Source organism: Ceratotherium simum, chromosome 1 (assembly GCF_057802395.1).
Source record: "Ceratotherium simum simum isolate JZ-2026a chromosome 1, ASM5780239v1, whole genome shotgun sequence".
In the NCBI taxonomy this organism is placed as follows: domain Eukaryota; kingdom Metazoa; phylum Chordata; class Mammalia; order Perissodactyla; family Rhinocerotidae; genus Ceratotherium; species Ceratotherium simum.
The window spans coordinates 85332398-85356414 of NC_141900.1; the positions used below are offsets into that span (position 1 = coordinate 85332398).

Below are 24017 nucleotides of genomic sequence, written 5' to 3' on the forward strand. Positions count from 1 at the left end.
CCAATTTAAGTTGCTATCGTTAATACTATCAAGGACCATAAAAGTCTCACAACCTTTGATTCAGTGATTGCATTTTAAGGAAAATAGTCAAAAAAAGGAAAAGGCTGGACTTTTAATATTATCTGTAATACTGAAAAAATGAAAATAATCTAAACCTCTACTAACAGAGGCATTATAAGAAAATCAAGTAACACCTTTATAGCTATAAAATAGTAATTAGGAAGACTATGCAGCTATAGTTACAATGTTTATTGTGTTCACAGTAAAAAAACACTCATGTACACTTAACATTTTAACTAAGCTGTAAGCAAGTGGCTCAATGGGCCTAATACACCCCAGAAAGACGTTTTGTTTGGCCTGCATGAAATTAGAATTTGAGTATCTTTGAGCGTGGCAAAAATTTTTCAATTCACTACAGTCTACATTACTCTATAATGTTTTATGACCAATGGTTTCACCTATTCAGCCACCTGCATTCTTGACCCCTGAATGTGGATGGGAACTGAGGACTTCAAAAAGATCAAGACAGATCTCCTAAAGGGTAGTGGGCTACTCAGTGCATTTTTCTTTTGGAAGAAATAATACTTCTACTTACTCATTAAGATCTTAGACCAGTTAATACTATGTACAATAAAACTGAGGCACACATATACAGCATAGTAATACTTTCCTCCAGATTGGTTTCCAATGGCAATTTGTGCAATTCAAGGATAAACAGACACTAAATTGTGAATTTAAAAAGGCATACAAGAAACATACTCCTGGGTAGATCTGTAACTAAGGTGGGATAGCAAACAAAGATATATTTTTTCTGCACACCCCAGCTGCTGTTCACATTCCTTTAAAAAACCCCCAGCATCACTCACCTAGTGACTTGTTTGTGGAAATCTGTAAGTTGTTTGTGTGTCACTGTGACGGCTCCCACGGTTGTCTCTTTTGGCAAACCTTTCAACGAATTCTCTAACCATCGACAAAATGTCTGTACAGAGAAGAAGAGGGTAAGAGTTTTAAAAGGAGACAGGGCTTACTCAACTGGGGCCCTACAGGTAATAACAAACTCACAGGTTTTCCTTAGTAACATGAGCTCCCCCAGACTTGGAATCAAGTAAAGGAATGAACAAAAGTACTCTCTTTAGGTCTTCCAAACCTCTGGGCATGGGAATAGTCTACAAAGGCATGCCTAGACTTCCCATCAAAGGGGCAGCAGTCAGCATTTCAGAGAGAGCCCTTCTACCTTGGAAGTGAAGTCTCTTCTGGATGAGGCTATTGTTCTGTTCCTGTCATTAAACTTACGTAATATTTTAAAAATTAAACAGCTGTCAGAAAACTCTTGAGCATAAAGATCAAAGGCAATCCAAAGCAAAGGTTCAGGTACCAGAAGGAGCAGGGACAAAAGTATTGTTAAGTAAACATGGAAAAGTATACATATAATATGAACCCAGAATCTTAAGGATTTTAAGGTCGTCTCTCTCAGTAGAAGTCATATGCAGTCAGTTCCTTTGTGATACCTACCTGTTCTTCAGGTTCGAAAATTCTTTTGTTGCTTACTCTTGTTGCTATTTAAAAGAATTTGTTTACATCTCAACATGGTCTCTTTATACCTTTCGTATGCACAACAACTGTTTGCCCTCACCTCCACTTACTTACTTCCTCTTCAAACTCAAAACCAAAATTCTAGAGACTTCCTCTGGGTTATTTTCAATTGAATTCTTCTTTGAGTCAGCTCTAATTTTCTTCATGCCTTTCTTAAGCAGGATATAAACTTTGGTCAGAGTTTTCAGCTGTAAAATAACTTTTTTATACCTATATTTTTTACGTTATATATTTTCCCATTATGTTAACTTATGATCATAATAGACCAGAGCAAAAGTAAATATTCCAGTATAAATGCTTAAAAATGTTAATTCTCCAAATGTTACCCCCAAGGAAGACAACATGCTACTCACACAAAAACCAGCAGGGGCAAAAGATTCAGAAAGAAGCCTTAACTGACAAAGTTTTGGCATCCAAAAACGGCCCACGAGTTAAATATAGCATCCCCCAAAACAAAAACAATAAGAAACTAAACTAAAAAGCAAAAACTAATTATTTATTTATTTATTTATTTATTTATTATTTCCCCTAAAGCCCCAGTAGATAGTTGTATGTCATAGCTACACATCTTTCTAGTTGCTGTATGTGGGACGCGGCCCTCAGCATGGCTGGAGAAGCGGTGCGTCAGTGCACGCCCGGGGTTCTGAATCTGGGCCGCCAGCAGCGGAGCCCTCGCACTTAACCGCTAAGCCACAGGGCTGGCCCGCAAAAACTAATTAGCTAGCACATAATGGGCCTTATCTTCCAGTAACCTGAGAAATTTGGTTGAAAACACTGAATAAATTTGCCACAGATGGGTATCCAACAAAGAAAGGGAAGGAATAGAGGAAAGGGTTTTAATAGTTTTACTCAAGTCAAGAGACAAAGCTGGTATGTCATCTTCTATTGAAGGATTTGTGCATTGAACTTTGAAAATGATATGATTAAGAAAGTGCTCAAGAATGTGAATTTTCTTTGGACTTATATTCTTACCTACAATTTCAACTGGTTTACAGGGTACAGACAACCCAAATTTATTTAAGAGTTCCTTTACAAAAACTCAGTTGTAAGTTGATGTTTACAGAAAACAATCACTTTAAATTACTTGACAAGGGGCCAGCCCTGTGGCTTAGTGGTTAAGTGCACGTGCTCCGCTGCTGGCGGCCTGGGTTCGGATCCCGGGCGCGCACCGATGCACTGCTTATCAAGCCATGCTGTGGCGGTGTCCCATATAAAGTAGAGGAAGATGGGCACAGATGTTAGCCCAGGGCCAGTCTTCCTCAGCAAAAAGAGGAGGCTTGGCATGGATGTTAGCTCAGAACTGATCTTCCTCACAAAACAAAAAAAAAAATTACTTGACAATTCAGTGGGTATATAGTAAACTTTTTTTTTTTTTTTTTTGCTAAGGAAGACTCTCTTTGAGCTAACACCTGTTGCCAATCTTCCTCTTTTTATATGTGAGCCACCACCACAGCATGGCTACTCACAGATGAGTGGTGTATGTCCAAGCCTGGGAACCAAACCCCGGCCACCAAAGCGGAGCACACCAAATTTAACCACTAGGCCACTGGGGCTGGCTCTATAGGAAACTCTTAAGAGCACATGGCTACCTGGTTTCTGTTCCTACCCAAACCTGCTTTTCTCATTTTCTTCTTCTGTCAGCACTTAACTACATATTTACAAATCAAGAATGTTTTTGTAAAGTTGAATTTACATAATAAGTTTTTCAATACCCGGGAACCAAGTATATTTGTAAAAAAGGGAAAGAAGACAGAAAAGAGCACAGAAATTTTACTTCTCATTTCAAGAACTTTTGAAATTAAACTTACTGGTCCCCAGGGGCTCAGATTACTTTCTTTTAGGAAAACACAAAAATACTAAACTATTAGGTCGATATGGAACTTCTGCATTGAACAACCAGCAGTGGGAACTATAGGCACTATTCATTCCTGAAGCATTTGAGTTTATATGGAAGAAATGCAGAGCTATTTGATGAAACCATAGTCACATAGGAGCCTCACAGAGTTTGAGAGGTAAGAATTAAAGTTCATGTGGCTGTTTCTGAATTATAAACATAAAGAAAATGTTAGAAATCTACTAAGCATCTGCCACACACGATTGTTTGTCATATGACTGAGCCAAAGATCAAGTAAAGCATATGCCCACTGAGACAATATACACCAATCACTGAATTTTTGAAATAAACTCAAATCCAAGACTAGGCATAACGTTTGGCTAATATTACAGTCTAACAGTAAAAGTGAACTCTCCTTTGTTAAACTACTGAAATTGAGGCCAAGAACTGCCATCAATGACATAAAACAGGAAACAACATTAAGATGTACATAGACTTAAAAGTTATAAGATACTTATGTATCTGGATTTTTCTGTGGTTCTGGAAGACAGCTCACTTTAACTGGGTCCAACTGTGCACTTTTCTGAACTGCTTTTATATTAATATTAAAAATTATAGGGGCCGGCCTGGTGGCGTAGTGGTTTAAGTCCGGGTGCTCCGCTTTGGTGGTGAAGGGTTTGCAGGTTCGGATTCCGGGCGCAGACCTATGCACTGCTCATCAAGCCATGCTGTGGCAGTGTCCCACATACAAAACACAGGAAGATGGCACAGATGTTAGCTCAGGGCTAATCTTCCTCAGCAAAAGAGGAAGAATGGCAATGGATGTTAGCTTAGGGGCCAATCTTCCTCACACACACAAAAAATCCTATTTTTAAAATAATTTACAAGCTGTAATTATACTTTACCACTTTGCTCAAAACTTTCATGCAGTATACATACCCTGATTTATGATCACGTGGCCCTGTACTGAATTACTTGGAGATTATGGATAGTATAAAAAAATTTCCAGGCTCAAGTGATAGAGGACCTGGTTCAAGAACTAAAATAGGATGCAAATAAATCCAAAGGGGAAACAAATCCAATTGATATTATGGGCTAGTTTTATACTTATATGCCTCCAAATGCTCTGGCTAGATTTATTATCAAGGAACCAAACAGTGCTATCTAAGGAGCTTGACGTGAATGAACCTGTAACACTATATAAGTGATATATAGGCATCTCTCACAAGTGAACTAATTTCTCACTGACCAGCTACACAGCTGAATTCAATGTTTAGTATTCACTTCTGGTAATATATAAACCCTACAACAGTGACACAAATATGCTTTCAAGAACCCAATAATGAATTACTTGTTTTTTAATAGGCCCCTTCATCTAACAAACTTAGCAATATGCCTAAATTAGGTTCCATGAACATACAACAGGGCTAGTTTCCAAGTTCTAGTTGGCCTCAAGAAACCAAAGTTTAGGACTGTGAGAACAGGTTCCTTACTGAAAACAATCTTACCGGTCTGTCAACCTGCATGATCTCCCAGAGCACTTCAGCCACATCTGGTAGGGTATAGGGGGGGAGACAAAAGCAGCATGTGTGGAGCAGCTGGCTTACAAGTTGCTGTCCAAGCTGGTTCATCACCTGTCCAATCAGTTCTTTCCGTAATTCAAAGTCTTCTTCATGCTATTTTAAAAAAACAGAAGTAACAGGTAAGTTCTAATTTCAATTTTCCAAAGATCAAGTACACTTTCCCCTTTAGTCTAATAATTTCTCTTTTCCAGGGAAGAAAGTATATATATTATATAACAGCCGGATTCACAAAGTCCACTAAACGTTTTGTCATTAGGAAGAAAATATTAAGAGTTTAGCATCAAGAAAATGGGCATGGGTTTCAGCTGAGATTAACCTTAATCCTTAGATTTTTCATGAATAGAAGGCAGAAGAGATACAGTGGTTAAAGATTAAGGGTAGCAATTTTCTTAACCTTTTTTTTTCTGTGAAAAATAACTTAAAGTGTCCCTATTTACTTTTTTAAAACCCACTGAAAAAAAAAGTGAAGACTTTTATCAGATATCTAGTCTTTTCTAACAAAAAGAAAATCTTATTTTCTTCCTTCTTATAGTCATTGAATATACATAATTTCTAATATCTTGAAAAAAACAACTGTTTTTTTTTTTTTGCTTGAGCAAGATTAGCCCTGAGCTAACATCTGTGCCAATCTTCCTCTATTTTGTATGTGGGTTGCTGCCACAGCATGGCCAACAAGTGGTGAAGGTCCACGCCCAGGATCCGAACACGCAAACCTGGGCCACCAAAGCAGAGCGCGCTGAACTCAACCAGTAGGCCATGGGGCTGGCCCCCCAAAATAACTGTTTTTTTAACTCTGCTTTTCACTTCTAGTTATTGTCTTCTTTTTTTTTTTTTTTTGTGAGGAAGATCAGCCCTGAGCTAACATCCATGTCAACTCTCCTCTTTTTTTTTGCTGAGGAAGACTAGCCCTAAGCTAACATCTACTGCCAATCATCCTCCTTTTTTTCCCTTTTTCTCCCCAAAGCCCCAGTAGATAGTTGTATGTCATAGCTGTATGTGGGATGCCGCCTCAGCATGGCCGGACAAGCAGTGCGTCGGTGTGCGCCCGGGATCCGAACCTGGGCCACCAGTAGCAGAGCACACACACTTAACTGCTAAGCCATAGGGCCAGTCCCTAGTTATTTTCTTCTTTTCCTCTCTTTTACCGCCAAACTTCTTAAATAATTAGCCTATTCACATACTTGCTTACTTCTATACTGTTCTCCCTTTACCTTCAATTCTACTCCACATCTAGCCAAATCTACCTTTGAAAATTTTGTGGACCACTTCACTACTCCAGCCAAACAGGTCTTTTAACTGTTTACTAACACACTTAGTGCCTAGCCTGACTTTCTCTGATCATGATTTATATCCAATTTAGACTATCCTCCTCTCTCAAATCCATCTAAATTCTACCTATATATCTATATCTTACGGTCCCACTGAGGCCCTCCTCTTCCAGAAAGTTATCCCAACCTATTTCTTTCCAAAGAGCTTTCTCTCCTCTGATCTCGTAGCAATCATGACTTTTATCACTCATCTGACAATCAAATACTGCCTTCTCGTTGTTATTTAACTGTTTATACCTGTTTATTTCTTCAACTAGACACCAAATGGCTTGGGAGCAGAGATAATTTTAGACCCTTTTACACAGCTTACAGCACTTAGGTTGATCTTAAATCTAATAGTTGACATTTTGGTCAGTGAATGATCTTCTATACTATATGACTACCAATACAGATCAAATAAGGAGATACTGGTTTTCCCCTAAAGAATGAGGAAGATAGATGAGAAAACAATGAGCGGCAAAGTAGAAAAGGTACAATGGTTATACTTACATCATTGGCTACCCCTGTGTGGATGAGGTCTCGCAGGAACCTCATGACACTACAGTTGGCATCCCGGTGGTCCAGGGTAGTAGAGGCTATAGCCCACTGTAAGATAGGAATGACCACTTGGCTCCTCAACAAGGTAACAGGGCTACGCTGAATAAACCTGGTGTGGAAAGACAAGCTGGGTGTAAATGACAGGATTAGGCTATAAAAGCAGTCAAGGTAAAAGGCAAAACTATGGAGACAGTAAAAAGATCAGTGGTTGGTAAGGGTTACTTGGGGAGGGAGGGATGAATAGGTGGAGCACAGGGGATTTTTAGAGTAGTAAAACTATTCTGGATTCTCATTCGTAGTGAGGCTGCCCCAGTGAATCTGCAGGCCCAGCACATGGGAGGATCCCCAAAGCCAGAGGCTGACTCCAGGCAGGAAGCATGGCCCTGAGCCCCAGCCAGTGCCAGGCGTGTGCTAAGAGCTCTCGGCCGCCTGCCATCCAGGTTATCACTGGAATAAAAATTTGATGACAGAGTGACGTCAGCGTCATGGCAGTGTGAGCTTTACCGTAAACTCTTCCCCCGATAAGATACAACAAAAGGAAAAGTCACAGACCAACAACGGAATCCTAGACAGCGAAAAGCAAGATCGGAAAGATCCACACTGCCGCACATCTGAGAGTGGAATGTGCCGGGCCCCTGGAGGAAGTGAGGAGAGGTAAGGAGAACTCCTCTCCCTCCCGATCAGATCAGCGATCCCGGTCTCTGCAGCTCTCAGAGAGGGGGGAGGGGCGGCCCTCTGCAGGGAAACGGTATCTCTTTGGGCTCTCTCAGCCAGTGCAAAACTCCCACACAGAGGACTCACAACTGCTGTGGGGTACCATCAACATCTGAGCACCCCAGGAGAGTGGATAACAAGGGATGAATCAGAAGCCCCCCATGCCAGGGACCCAGCAGGCAAAAGAAAGTCCCCCCACCCCAAGCCAGACCCTGCTGCTCAGCCGACCACAACAGACCAAGCGACTGGCGGATCGCAGCAAACAGCTGGGGCAGAGCGCAGGGGGCTCAGATTACACAGCCCTTTACCCCCACAGAGTGGGGGTGAGTGGAAATTGCAACCAGAGATTTCCAGGATGAGGAAAAACAAAGCCAATAAAGGAACCACAATGCAAAGGTACATGAAATCACCAGACCAGAAGGAAAATGACAAGCACCCAGAAACCAACCATGAAGACACAGAAATCCATAACCTAAACAACAGAGATTTCAAAATAGCTATCATAAAAAAACTCAACGAAATACGAGACAACACAGACAAACAATTCAATGAGATTAGGAGTTTCTTCACAAAAGAGATTGAAATCATAAAGAAAAACCAATCAGTGCTGATGGAGATGAAGAACACAATGGAAGAGGTAAAGGAGAATCTGGAATCTTTAAAGAACAGAGCTGACAATATGGAGGAAAGAATTAGCATTATAGAGGATAGGAATACAGATATGCTCCAGATGGAAGAGGAGAGAGAACTAAGACTAAAAAGAAATGAAGAAAGTCTCCGAGAAATATCTGACTCTATTAGGAAACGTAACATAAGAATTATAGGTATTCCTGAGGGAAAAGAGAGGGAAAGAGGAAGAGAGAGCCTATTCAAGGAAATAATAGCTGAGAACTTCCCAAATCTGGGGAAGGAACAGGAAATACCAGTAAGCGAAGCCAACAGATCACCTAAATATGTCATCAGACAAAGGCCCACTCCACGACATCTAGTGGTAAGGCTGGCCAAAGTCAATGACGAAGAAACAATATTAAGGGCAGCTACACAAAACCAAAAAATAACGTACAAAGGAACTCCCATCAGGCTCTCAGCGGATTTCTCAACAGAAACTTTACAGGCTAGGAGAGACTGGAATGATATATTCAAAATACTGAAAGACAAAAACTTTCAGCCAAGAATACTCTATCCAGCAAAAATATCCTTCAAATATGATGGATAAATAGTAACTTTCCCAGATAAACAAAGCTAAGGGAGTTCATGGCCACGAGACCCCCACTACAAGAAATACTCAAGAAGGCCCTCAGGCCTGAAAAAAAAGAAGAGAAAGGGAATACAAAGCGTGGAGCAAGGAGAAAAATAGGTAGACAAACTCAGAAAAATAGTAGATCTTTACTGGAATAGGTTAGCAACCACTTAAATACCAAAATCAAAGATCAAAGGAAGGAATTCACCAAAAATGAATTTAACCTCATCACTATAAACACACACCCACAACACAAGATAGAATAAGGTATAACAAGAACAACTTAGAAGGGGAAGAGGAAAGTGATTGAATTGACTTAGTATACGGAAATAGGAGGCCATCAGATAATGGATTATCTCATACACAAGATTTTTTACACAAACCTCAAGGTAACCACTAAACAAATAATCAAAACAAAATCACATATGATGAACAAAGAGAAAACTAGAACAGTCATAAGACAGAATAACCAAACTGAATTGGCAGTCCAAAACAAATGGGACAAGAAACAAAGGAAATGCAAAAGAACTGGAAAATAAGTGACAAAACAGCAACATTAAGCCCTCATATATCAATAATTACCCTAAATGTAAATGGATTGAACTCTCCAATCAAAAGATACAGAGTGGCAGGATGGATTAAAAAGCAAGACCCAACAATACGCTGCCTCCAGGAAACACATCTCAGCTCTAAAGACAAGCACAGGCTCAGAGTGAAAGGATAGAAGACAATACTCCAAGCTAATGGCAAACAAAAGAAAGCAGGTGTTGCCATACTCATATCAGACAAAGTAGACTTCAAGATAAAACAGGATAACAGAGATAAAGAAGGGAAGTATATAATGATAAAAGGGACACTCCACCAAGAAGACATATCACTTATAAATATATATGCACCCAACATAGGAGCACCAATGTACATAAAGCAACTATTAACAAACCTAAAAGGAGACATTAACAACAACACAATAATAGTAGGGGATCTTAATACCCCACTTACATCAATGGATAGATCATCCAGACAAAAAGTCAATAAAGAAATAGTAGACTTTGGGCCGGCCCCGTGGCTTAGCGGTTGGGTGCACGCGCTCCGCTGCTGGCGGCCCGGGTTCGGATCCCAGGCGCGCACCGACACACCGCTTCTCCGGCCATGCTGAGGCCGTCTCCCACATACAGCAACTAGAAGGATGTGCAGCTATGACATACAACTATCTACTGGGGCTTTGGGGGGAAATAAATAAATAAATAAAAATTATAAAAAAAAAGAAATAGTAGAAAAACGAAAAACTGGACGAGATGGACCTAGTAGACATATACAGAGAACTCCATCCAAAAACAGCTCACTACACATTCTTCCCAAGTGCGCATGGAACATTCTCAAGGATAGACCATATGCGGGGAAACAAAGCAAGCCACAATAAATTTAAGAAGATTGAAATCATAACAAGCATCTTTTCAGACCATAATGCTATGAAACTGGAAATCAACCACGAAAAAAAAACTGGGAAACTGACAAAAAGGTGGAGATTAAACAACAAACTACTGAACAACCAATGGATCACTGATGAAATTAAAGGAGAAATCAAAAACTATCTGGAAACAAACAAAAACGAAAATATGTCACACCAAACCATGTGGGATGCAGCAAAAGCGGTCCTGAGAGGGAAACTCATAGTGATACAAGCCCACCTTAACAGACAAGAAAAAGCCCAAATAAGCAACCTTAAATTACACCTAACAGAACTAGAAAAAGAACAAACAAAGCCCAAAGTCAGCAGAAGGAGAGAAACAATAAAAATCAGAGCAGAAATAAATGAAATTGAGACCAAAAAAACAGTAGAAAGGATTAATGAAACAGAGTTGGCTGTTTGAGAAGATAAAAACAGAGAAAAGGCTCAAGTAAATAAAATTAGAAATGAAAGAGGAGAAATTACAACAGATACCATGGAAATACAGAAGATTATAAGAGAATACCATGAGAAATTATAAGCCAACAAATTGGACAATCTAGAAGAAAGGGATAAATTCTTAGACTCATACAACCTCCCAAAACTGAACCAAGACGAAATGGAGAATCTGAATAGACCAATCACAAGTAAAGAGACTGAAATAGTAATCAAAAACCTCCCAAAAAATAAAAGTCCTGGACCCAGATGGCTTCTCCAGTGACTTTTACCAAACATTCAAAGAAAATTTAATACCCATCCTTCTCAAACTATTCCAAAAAATAGAGGAAGATGGAACACTTCCTAAACCATTCTACAAGGCCAACATCACCCTGATACCAAAGCCAGACAAAGACAACACAAAGAAGGAAAATTACAGGCCAATATTGCTGATGAACATAGATGCAAAAATCCTCAACAAAATATTGGCAAACCGACTACAGCAATACATTAAAAAGATCATACACCATGATCAAGTGGGATTTATACCAGGGACGCAGGGATGGTTCAACATCTGCAAATCAATCAACGTGATACACCACATCAACAAAACAAAGAACAAAAACCACATGGTCATCTCAATAGATGCAGACAAGGCATTTGACAAGATACAACATCCATTTATGACAAAAACTCTCAACAAAATGGGTATAGAAGCAAAGTACCTCAACACAATAAAGGCTATTTATGACAAACCCACAGCCAACATCACACTCAACGGGGAAAGACTGAAAGCCATTCTTCTGAGAATAGGAACGAGGCAGGACTGCCCACCCTCACCACTCCTATTCAACATAGTACTGGAGGTTTTGGCCAGAGCAATTAGGCAAGAAAAAGGAATAAAAGCAATCCAAATAGGCAAAGAAGAAGTGAAACTCTCACTATTTGCAGATGACATGATTTTATATATAGGAAACCCTAAAGACTCTGTTGGAAAACTATTAGAAATAATCAACAACTACAGCAAAGTTGCAGGGTCCAAACTCAATCTACAAAACTCAGTTGCATTTCTGTATGCTAATAACGAACTAACAGAAAGAGAGCTCAAAAAGATAATACCATTTACAACTGCATCAAACAGAATAAAACATCTAGGAATAAATCTTACCAAGGAGGTGAAAGACCTATACAAGGAAAACTACAAGACATTATTGAAAGAAATCAATGATGACATAAAGAAATGGAAAGACATCCCATGCACATGGATTGGAAGAATAAACATAGTTAAAATGTCTATATTACCTAAAGCAATCTACAGATTCAATGCAATCCCAATCAGAATGCCAATGACATTCTTCATGGAAATAGGAAAAAGAATACTAAAATTCATATGGGGCAACAAAAGACCCTGAATAGCTAAAGCAATCCTAAGAAAAAAGAACAAAGCAGGAGGCAGCACAATCCCTGATTTCAAAACATACTACAAAGCAATAGTAATCAAAACAGCATGGTACTGGTACAAAAACAGACATACAGATCAATGGAACAGAATTGAAAGCCCAGACATAAAACCACACATATACGAACAGCTAATTTTTGACAAAGGAGCTAAGGACATACAATGGAGAAAGGAAAGTCTCTTCAATAAATGGTGTTGGGAAAACTGGACAGCCACATGCAAAAGAACGAAAGTGGACCATCTGCTATCGCCATTCACAAAAATTAACTCAAAATGGATCAAAGACCTGAAGGTGAGACCTGAAACTATAAAACTCATAGAAGAAAATATAGGCAACACACTATTTGACACTGGTCATAAAGGAATCTTTTCAGATGACATGCCTACTCAGACTAGGGAAACTAAACAAAAAATAAACAAGTGGGACTTTGTCAGATTAAAGAGCTTCTACAAGACAAACGAAACCAGAATCCAGATGAACAGACAACCCACCAGCTGGGAGAGAATATTTGCAAAACATACATCTGACAAAGGGTTGATCTCCGTGATATATAAAGAACTAACACAACTGAACAACAAAAAAACAAACAACCCGATCAAAAATGGGCAGAGGAAATGAACAGACACTTCTCCAAAGAAGATATACAGATGGCCAATAGGCACATGAAAAGATGTTCAACATCACTAATCATCAGGTAAATGCAAATCAAAACAACACTAAGATATCACCTCATGCCTGTTAGGATGGCTATAATCACCAAGACAAAAAACAACAAATGTTCGAGAGGATGTGGTGAAACAGGAACCCTCATACACAGCTGGTGGGAATGCAAACTGGTACAGCCTCTATGGAAAATGGTACGGAGATTCCTCAAATAATTAAAAATAGAGATGCCCTATGATCCAGCCATCCCACTACTGGGAATCTATCCACCAACCTGAAATCAACAATCCAAAGAGGCTTATGCACCCCTATGCTCACTGCAGCATTGTTCACTATAGCCAAGAAGTGGAAGCAACCTAAGTGTCCCTGGACTGATGAATGGATCAAGAAAATGTGGTATATATATACAATGGAATACTACTCAGCCATAAAAAAAGACAAAATCGTCCCATTTGCAACAACATGGATGGGCCTGGAGGGTATTATGTTAAGTGAAGTAAGCCAGAAGGAGAAAGACAAACACTGCATGATATCACTCATATGTGGAATATAAACCAACACATGGACAGAGAAAACTGTATTGTGGTTACCAGGGGAAGTGGGGGTGTGGGGTGGGCACAAGGGGTGAAGGGAGACATATATATGGTGATGGACAAACAAAAATGTACAATGCAAAATTTCACAATGTTAAAAACTATTAAAACATTAATAAAAAAACCCCAAAAAACAAAACCTATTCTGTAAGATACTCTAATGGTAGAAACATGTCATTATACATTTGTCCAAACCCAAAGAAGGTGCACCACTAAGTGAACCCTAATATAAACTATGACTTTGGGTAACAATGATGTGTCACTGTAGTTTCTTCAATTCTAATAAATGGACCACTCTGGCAGGGGATTTTTTTTATTGTTTTTGTTTTCGTGTGTAAGGAAGATTAGCGCTGAGCTAACATCTGCTGCCAATCCTCCTCTTTTCGCTGAGGAAGATTGGCCATGGGCTAACATCCAGGCCCACCTTCCTCTACTTTATATGGGACGCCGCCACAGCATAGCTTGACAAGTAGTGTGTTGGTCCACGCCCAGGATCCAAATCTGTGAACCCCGGGCCGCCGAAGCAGAGTGTGCGAACTTAACCATTATGGCAGGGGATGCTGATACTGCGGGAGGCTGTGGAGCAGGGAATACGTGGGAACCCTCTACACCTTCCACAAGGTTTCTCAGATCCTTTAATGTACACAAAGAATCTTCAAGAAAAAGATACAATATTTTTCCAAATTTATTTCACCATATAACCATTTGTGCAAAGAGCATCTCTAGGGATTCGTTTTTCAAGGACCACACCCTGGGAAAACAGAGGTTGACAGCCTACCCAATCATTCTCTCACATCACTCAAATAAAAGGCTTTTCTAACTTGTCCAAAAACAAAAAAAGTGTTCAATATTCAATCCTGAGAAGTCAACACCACTTTACATTTGTAAATGATAAAATATATACATTACATATATAATTATATATTGTTTAATGAGTTTATTTTTTTTAAATGCTTTTATGTTCACTAACTGATTTGGTTCAAATTCCTTAGCTAGGGACTAAGAAGGAATTCAAAGCTTAGGCAATAACATCAGTGTTACTGGTAAAGGGAATTTATGCAATAAGTGGGGTGGCGGGCTAGGGGTAGAGCTGGAAAGTACTGTACAGATAAACTTCTAAGGCACCTTAAAATCCTAAGAATTTTTTATTCTGAGATATGATTGTATCTAAAGGATGCTAAGCTTCTCAAGGAAAAAGTTGAAGTGAAGCATGACATCATAGAAGCATAGTTAAAACTACAGGAGATTCTAGAGATTATCTAGTCAAATGTTTTTACCAAGCTTGTTTATTGTGTTATGCATGTTCTCTCCTTCATGATAGGAACTCAGCTACTTTCCTCTGCTCCCATCCAATTCCTCTTCCTCACTTACGGGGATATTCTGGTTCACAATTTAACTTTGGGTTATGAATCATGAATCTACCTACTCCACTTACCTCATTTTACAGAGAAGGAAACAGTCAAGCGTTAGGTGACAAGACTAAGCAGTGATGGGAATGAGCAATAAAAGAAAGGGTTGCTCTTCAGAGGACTGACCTGGTGGCTAGCCTGAACAGGTCATCCACAGTGTCAGGGTGATTCTGGAGCCCATTCTGCTGTTCTAGGAGCTGAAAGGTGGGGATGCACAGTGCCTAAAACAGAAGTGATTTTAAATCAAATGCTTGTATATAAATGCCACAGCATTCAGACTTACTAAATATTACAACAAACACAAGGGAACAGAGGGGAAGCACAGACAGGAAAAGAAAAGAGACTGAGAATCAGAATCAGATCAAGAAAAGGAAGACAGAAATCTTTCTCAGCTGACAGTTTTCACATATGAAGTCCACATTTCAGAAAGGGTTGAGGGTATATATTTTAGTTGATGAAACTGGATAAACATCATCTCAAAGTGTTAGCAGTTTCTGGAAGTAAAGACGGTGCTTGTATCCTAGATATGGTCTAGTCCTCTAAGGGAGTAGATGAAGTTTTAATAATAATAATAATGAAATATCAATTTTAAAAGAAAAGACATCTTGGGAAAAGGAGCATCATAATTTAACTCCCTAATATATTTTCCCCCATGACTAGAAGTGGAAAAAAGCAGTATATCAAGAGCTTTTCCAATACCTACTATTTACCTTAAGACCATCCCTGCTAAGTAAACTAGTTTATTGGCTGTTCCAGGCAAGAAATCAAAAACAGAAGCACTCTTGAGTTAACAGATGCTTTATTTTAAACCCATTTGCCCACCTCCCCACCCCAGAAAAACCCTATCTCTGGAAAGCATACATTAGGCAGTATATCTAGAATGATCATCACATTCGTGTGGTCAGTCTCTCTGTCATTCTCCCAAGCACGCCTGTCCAGAAAACAACTAGGAAGTTTCTATCTCTATTATTGGGAAATCAACACACCTGGGGGGGCGGGGGGGTTGAGGTGGGTGCACGGGATGATGACACATAAAGCTACAGATTTAAAGACATCGTGAAGAACACATTGCCAAACCTTTAGACCTTCCAACCCGGACGCGTCTATACTCCCCAAAGAAAACATACCTGGAGCATGTCTAGTAGTCCCTGCCGACAGCCCTCTTCCATGCCGTACTCATCCACAAGTATACTGCCAAGGTACAGGAAACAGGAATGCTGATGTATATGGTACACATTCACCATCTGCCAAGGGTAAAACCAGTTAGTTCAATTCTTTACCCCTCAAAAAGTATCAACTAGTTCAATTCTTAACTTCTCAAAAAGTATCAACTTAGGAAGCTGTCTTGGAGGAAGAAATTCATAGATAGATTGGTTTCTTTTCTTTAAGACAACATAGGAAAGCTTTTTGGCAATATTTTTTGAAATATAGGGCTCAATTCCCCTATAATTTTCAAGTACTCTGTTTAGAGTTCTTTCAAGCTTTTGACCTTTATCTTCCCAAAACAATGTTCTAAGAGAGTTGTATAATACTTCAAGTTGGAAGCCATTAAAGAGCTATTATCATGCATGGCTTGTGTAATATCTGCAAACTCTAGCACAGTATACTTAAATTTTCCAACACCTGAAAGCTGCTCTTGTTTGCATCAAGACAACTTTTTTTTTTAAATAGCATATATAGCCAGAGCAGGGACAAAAATATCAAATGTCCTCATCTTAGAGGAGACTGCAAAAGCACTGTTTAAATTTTCACTTGTTCCTAAACCTCACTATTTAATCTTTTAAGCAAAAAAAGAGTGTTTCTAATCAAGATATCTGGATCTCAAAAGAATAAAAATTTTAACATAATATACATATTTAAATTAAATGATTTGTTCATGATTTTTACTGTACTATCCTCCCAAAATTAAGAGGCATCTGTACATTCACCTATTTTAAATGCCATCACAAAACACATATATTGATCTTATTACATAAATTCAACTCTAAGCTTGGCAGGGGCTGAAGGATAGAGTGACTCTTATCAGCATATACCATGGAATGAACATGAGATGGGAGCTATGAATCTGTTCAGCGCTGTATATATGAATCTGTTCATTGCTGTATACTCAAAACTGTATGTTCTACTTAATGAATGATTAATTCAGGGATTGGCAAACTTTTTCTTTTTATTTTCTTTGTGAGGAAGATCAGACCTGAGCTAACATCCATGCCAATCCTCCTCTTTTTGCTGAGGAAGACTGGCCCTGAGCTAACATCTGTGCCTATCTTCCTCCACTTGATGTGGGACACTACCACAGCATGGCCTGACAAGCGGTGTGTCAGTGTACGCCTGGGATCCAAACCCAGGCCGCCAGCAGCGGAGCACACGCACTTAACCGCTACGCCACGGGACCGGCCCCGGCAAACTTTTTCTTAAAGGGCCACAACGTAAAAATTTTAGGCTTTGCTGGCCATACAATCTTCTGATTACTCAATTTTGCCATGTAGCACATAAATGGCCAATAGGTAATATTTAAATGAATAAGCATGGCTAGCTCTCAGTAACTTATTTGCCAAAACAGATGGCAGGCCTATTGGCTGTAGTTTGCTGACTTCTGATTGATGAGATTTTTAAAAATAGTTTTCATTTTAGTCACATGTACTGACTTTAGAACACATTTCCTAAAGTGTACCACCCTACTATATTGGGTTAGTCACATACTTAATTAGCAGGAATTAAAAAACAATATTGAGTGACATAAGCATCATGGCGGAGTGAGCTTTCCCTGTAGACTCTCCCCTCCAAGATACAACAGAAAGGACACTCAAACACCAACAGAGGACATTCATACAACACAAAAGACCCACACAGCCATACTCTGAAGGCAGAGGTGCTGGATCCCCCAGAGGAAGTGGAAGGAGGTAAGGAGAACTCCTCTCTTTACCGAACGTCAACGACCCTGGGACTGGGTCCATGTGGCTCTGAGAGAGAGAGGTGTGAGGGGCAAAACCGTCACTCTCCAAGTTCTCTCACATCCTGTGTGAAAGTCCCATATGGAAGGGACTGAACTGTTGCAGGGGGGCCTTCATCAAGCTAGCACCCCAGGAGAGCAGACAGCAAGGGAAGCATGAGAAGCCGCCGGGATCGTGCAGACAAAAGCAAGAGCCCCTCCCCTCCAAAGCCACGTGGCTCTGGGGTTGGGGGAGGGGGGCCCTCTGTGGAAAAACCATCGCTCTTCAAGCTCTCACACAACCTGTTGGAAATTCCCATACAGAGGGGACTGAAATGTTGCAGGGGTGCCTTCATCAAGCTAGCACCCAAGGAGAGCAGATAGCAAGGGAAACACAAGAAAACCCTGGGATTGCGCAGGCGAAAGAAAGAGCCCCTCCCACCAGCCTGGCACCCCAGCACAACTGGTCAGCCAGAGCACCCCCGGATTGCAGCAGGCTCAGAATACACAGCCCTTGACACCCATCTAGTGGCAGCAGATGGACACCACGACCAGATATTTTCAGCATGAGGAAAAATAAGCCCACGGCTGAAGCAGTATGCAAAAATATATTAAATCTCCAGACCAGAAGGAAAATGACAAGCACCCAGAAATCAATCCTGAAGGCAAAGAAATGTATAATCTAAATGATAGAGAATTCAATATAACTATCATAAAAAAGCTCAACTAATTACACGAAAACACAGATAGGCAATTCAACGAAATCAGGAACTTCTTCACAAAAGAGATGGAACCTACAAAGAAAAACCAATCAGGGCCGGCTCCGTGGCTTAGCGGTTAAGTGCGCGCACTCTGATGCTGGCGGCCTGGGTTCGGATCCCGGGAGCGCCCCGAGGCACCACTTCTCCGTCCAACGTGAGGCCGAGTCCCACGTACAGCAACTAAAAGGATGTGAACCTATGACATACAACTGTCTGCTGGGGCTTTGGGGGGAAAAAACTGAATAAATAAAATCTTTAAAAAAAAAAAAAAAAAAAAAAACCAATCAGAAATGTTGAAGATGAAAAACACAACAGAGGAGATAAAGAAAAATCTGTATTCTTTAAAGAACAGAGCTGACAATACGGAGGAAAGAATTAGCAATAATGAGGATAGGAATGCAGAAATGCTCCAGACGGAGGAGAGAGAACTAAAACTAAAAAGCAATGAAGAAATTCTCCAAGAAATATTCAACTCAATTAGGAAATGCAACGGAAGGATTATAGGTATTCCAGAGGGAGAAGAAAGGAAAAAAGGAGCGGAGAGCTTGTTAAAACAAATAATAGCTGAGAACTTCCCAAACCTGGGGAAGGAGCTGGAAATACAAATGAATGAAGTCAACAGATCACCTAAATATATCAACATAAAAAGACCCTCTCCAAGGAATATAGTAGTAAAGCTGGCAAAAGTCAATGACAAAGAAAAGATACTAAGGGCAGCAAGACCAAAAAAAGGTAACGTACAAAGGAATCCCAATCAGGCTCTCAGCCGATTTCTAGGCAGAAACTCTACAGGCTAGGAGAGAGTGGAATGATATATTCAAAATTCTGAAAGACAAAACTTGCAGCCAAGAATACTCTATCCAGCAAAAAATATCCTTGAGAAGTGGAGAAATAATAAATATCCCAGATAAACAAAAGCTAAGGGAGTTCATTGCCACAAGACCTCAGCTACAAGAAATGCTCAAGAATGCCCTCATGGGGCCGGCCCTGTGGCTTAGTGATTAAGTGCGTGCACTCCACTGCTAGCGGCCCGAGTTCAGATCCCGGGCGTGCACTGACGCACCGCTTCTCCAGCCATGCTGAGGCCGCATCCCACATACAGCAACTAGAAGGATGTGCAACTATGACATACAACTATCTACTGGGGTTTTGGGGGAAAAATAAATAAATAAAATTATAAAAAAAAAAAGAATGCCCTCATGCCTGAAAAAAAAAAAAAAAAAAAAAAAACAGAAAGGGGATACAAAGCTTTGAGCAAGGAGAAAAATAGGTAGACAAAATCAGAAAAATTGTAGCTGTCTATCAGAATAGGTTAACAAACACTTAATTATAACATCAATGATTAAGGGAAGGAAAACACCAAAAATAAATATAACCTCATCACTTTAAACACAAACTCACAACACAAGATGGAATAAATTGTGACAATAATAACTTAGAAGGGGAAGAGGAAAGTGATGGAATCAAGTTAGTCTAAGGAAATAAGAGGCCATCAGAAAATGGACTATCTCATCTACGAGATTTTTTTTTTATATAAACCTCATAGTAACCACTAAACAAATAAACAGAACAGAGGCACATATGACAAAGAAAGAGAAAGCTAAGAAAACCATCATACAGAACTACCAAACCAAACTGTTAGTCTGAAACACAAAGGAGGAGAAACAAAGGAAATCCAAAAGAACCAGAAAATAAGCAATAAAACAGCAACATGAAGCCCTCTCATATCAATAATCACTCTAAATGTAAATGGATTGAATTCTCTAATCAAAAGACACAGGGTGGCATGATGGATTAAAAAACAAGATCCAACAGTATGCTGCCTCCAGGAAACACATCTCGGCTCTAAAGACAAACCCAGGCTCAGAGTGAAAGGATGGAAGATAATACTCCAAGCTAATGGCAAACAAAAGAAAGCAGGTGTTGCCATAAGTGTACCAGACAAAGTAGACTTCAAGATAAAACAGGTAATGAGAGACAAAGAAGGCCAATATATAATGATAAAAGGGACACTCCACCAAGAAGACATATCACTTACAGGAGCACCAAAGTACATAAAGCAACTATTAAACCTAAAAGGAGATATTAACAACAACACAACAATAGTAGGGGATCTTAACACCCTACTTACATCAATGGATAGATCATCCAGACAGAAAGTCAATAAGGAAATAGTAGACTTAAATGAAAAACTAGACAAATGGACTTCAGAGATACATATACAGCACAGCATCCAAACAAAGCAGATTACACATTCTTCTCAAGCGTGCATGGAACAGTCTCAAGTATAGACCACATGTTGGGAAACAAGGCAAGCCTGTATAATTTTAAGAAGATGGAAATCATAATAAGCATCTTTTCCGACCATAATGCTACGAAACTGGAAATCAACTACAAGAAAAAAAATGGAAAAGTGACAAAGATCTGGAGACTAAACAACATGCTACCGAACAAGGAATGGATCACTGAAGAAATTAAATGAGAAATCAAAAAATATCTAGAGACAAATGAAAATGAAAATATACCATACCAACTCATATGGGATGCAGCTAAAGCTGTCCTAAGAGGGAAACTCATAGCAATACAGGCCCAAATTAACAAACAAGAAAAATCCTAAAAAAGCAACCTTAAACTACACCTAATGGAATTAGAAAAAGAAGAAAAAACAAAGTCCAAAGTCAGCAGAAGGAGGGAAATAATAAAAATTAGAGCAGAAATAAACGAAATTGAAACCAAAAAAAAAACAGTAGAAAAGATCAGTGAAACAAAGAGCTGGTTCTTTGAGAAGATAAACAAAATTGACAAACCTTTAGCCAGACTCATTAAGAAAAAAAGAGAAAGCTCAAATAAATAAAATTAGAAATTAAAGAGGAGAAATTACAATGGACACCACAGAAATACAAAGGATTATAAGAGAAAACTATAAAAAACTATATGGAAACAAATTGGATAATCTAGAAGAAATAGATAAATTCTTAGACTCACACAACCTCCCAAAATTTAATCAAGAAGAAATAGAGAATCTGAACAGACCAATTACAAAGTAAAGAGATTGAAACAGTAATCAAAAACCTCCCAAAAAACAAAAGTCCAGGGGTTGGCCCTGTGGTGTAGCGGTTAAGTGCGTGCGCTCTGCTGCTGGTGGCCCAAGTTCGGATCCTGGGTGCGCACCGATGCACCGCTTGTCCGGCAATGCTGTGGCAGTGTCCCATATAAAAACAAAAAAGGGGAGGAAGATGGGCACAGATGTTAGCCCAGGGCCAGTCTTCCTCAGCAAAAAGAGGAGGATTGGCATGGATGTTAGCTCAGGGCTGATCTTCTTCACAAGAAAAAAAAAAGTCCAGGATCAGATGGCTTCTCTGGAGAATTCTACCAAACATTCAGAGAAGATTCAATACCTATCCTTCTCCAACTATTCCAAAAAAAAGAGGAAGACGGAACACTCAATACCTATCCTTCTCGAACTATTCCAAAAAACAGAGGAAGACGGAACACTTCTTAACATATTCTATGAGGCCAACGCCACCCTGATACCCAAGCCAGACAAGGACAATACAAAGAAGGAAAATTACAGGCCAATATTGCTGATGAACATAGATGCAAAAATCCTCAACAAAATATTGGCAAACTGAATACAGCAATACATTAAAAGGATCATACACCATGATCAGGTGGGATTTATACCAGGGACACAGGGATGGTTCAACATCTGCAAATCAATCAATGTGATACACCACATTAACAAAACGAGGCATAAAAACCACATGATTATCTCAATAGATGCAGAGAAGGCATGTAACAAGATACAACATCCATTTATGATAAAAACTCTCAATAAAATGGGTATAGAAGGAAAGTACCTTGACATAATAAAGGCCACATATGACAAACCTACAGCCAACATCATACTCAATGGGCAAAAACTGAAAGCCAGTTCTCTGAGAACAGGAACAAGACAAGGCTGCCCACTCTCGCCACTCTTATTCAACATAGTACTGGAGGTTCTGGCCAGAGCAATTAGGCAAGAAAAAGGAATAAGAGGAATCCAAATAGGCAATGAAGAAGTGAAACTCTCAGTGTTTGCACACAACATTATTTTATATATAGAAAACCCTAAAAAATCCATTGGAAAACTATTAGAAATAATCAACAACTACAGCAAAGTTGCAGGGTACAAAATCAACTTACAAAAATCAGTTGCATTTCTATACTCTAATAATGAACTAACAAAAAGAGAACTCATGACAATCCCATCTACAATCGCAACAAAAAGAATAAAATATCTAGGAATATATTTAATCAAGGAGGTGAAAGACCTATACAATGAAAACTATAAGACATTATTGAAAGAAATCGATGACGACACAAAGAAATGGAAAGACATCCCATCACATGGATCGGAAGAATGACATAGTTAAAATGTCCATACCACCTAAAGCAATCTACAGATTCAGTGCAGTCTCAATCAGTATCCCAATAACATTCCTCACGGAGCAGAACAAAGAATACTAAAATTCACATGGGGCAACGAAAGACCCCGAACAGCCAAAGCAATCCTGAGAAAAAAGAACAAAGCTGGAGGCATCACAATCCCTGACTTCAAAATATACTACAAAGCAATAGTAATTAAAACAGCATGGTACTGGTACAAAAACAGACACACAGATCAATGGAACAGAATTGAAAGCCCAGAAATAAAACCACACATCTACAGACAGCTAATCTTCGACAAAGGAGCTAAGGACATACAATGGAGAAAGGAATGTCTCTTCAATAAATGGTGCTGGGAAAACTGGACAGCCACACGCAAAAGAATGAAAGTAGACCATCTTCTTTCACCCTACACAAAAATTAACTCAAAATGGACCAAAGACTTGAAGGTAAGACCTGAAACTATAAAACTCATAGAAGAAAATATAGGCAGTATACTCTTTGACATCAGTCTTAGAGGGATCTTTTCAAATTCCATGTCCACAAGGATAAGGGAAACAAAAGAAAAAATAAACGAATGGGACTTCATCAGACTAAACAGCTTCTGCAAGGCAAATGAAACCAGCATCAAAATGAAAAGATAAGCCACTAGCTGGGAGAAAGTATTTGCAAAGCATATATCCAACAAGGGGTTAATCTCCATGATAGACAAAGAACTCATGCAACTGAACAACAAAAAAACAAACAACCCCATCAAAAAATGGGCAGAGGAAGTGAACACACCTTCTCCACAGAAGACATACAGATGGCCAATAGGCACATGAAAAGATGTTCAACATCACTAATCATCAGGGAAATGCAAATCAAAACAACACTAAGATATCACCTTACACACGTGAGAATGGCTATAATCACCAAGGCAAAAAATAACAAACGTTGGAGAGGTTGTGGAGAAAATGGACCCTCATTCACTGCTGGTGGGAATGCAAACTGGTGTGGCCTCTATGGAAAACAGTATGGAGAATGCTCAAAAAATTAAAAGTAGAAATACCCA

The 24017-nt window shown here is 39.4% G+C and overlaps 1 protein-coding gene across 2 annotated transcripts in view; it reads right to left on the bottom strand.

The window, feature by feature from the left end:
• The window catches only part of TNPO3 (transportin 3), a 94684-nt gene that overhangs the window by 9032 nt on the left and 61635 nt on the right, over positions 1 to 24017 (bottom strand). For both annotated transcript variants that reach the window (XM_087430485.1, XM_004418700.3), the window contains 5 exons: positions 15967 to 16083; positions 14966 to 15060; positions 6828 to 6984; positions 4936 to 5103; positions 867 to 979 (listed from right to left, as the gene is read on the bottom strand). In XM_087430485.1, coding sequence (XP_087286611.1) covers positions 867 to 979; positions 4936 to 5103; positions 6828 to 6984; positions 14966 to 15060; positions 15967 to 16083 — 650 coding nt within the window. The remainder of the gene's footprint in view (positions 1 to 866; positions 980 to 4935; positions 5104 to 6827; positions 6985 to 14965; positions 15061 to 15966; positions 16084 to 24017) is intronic.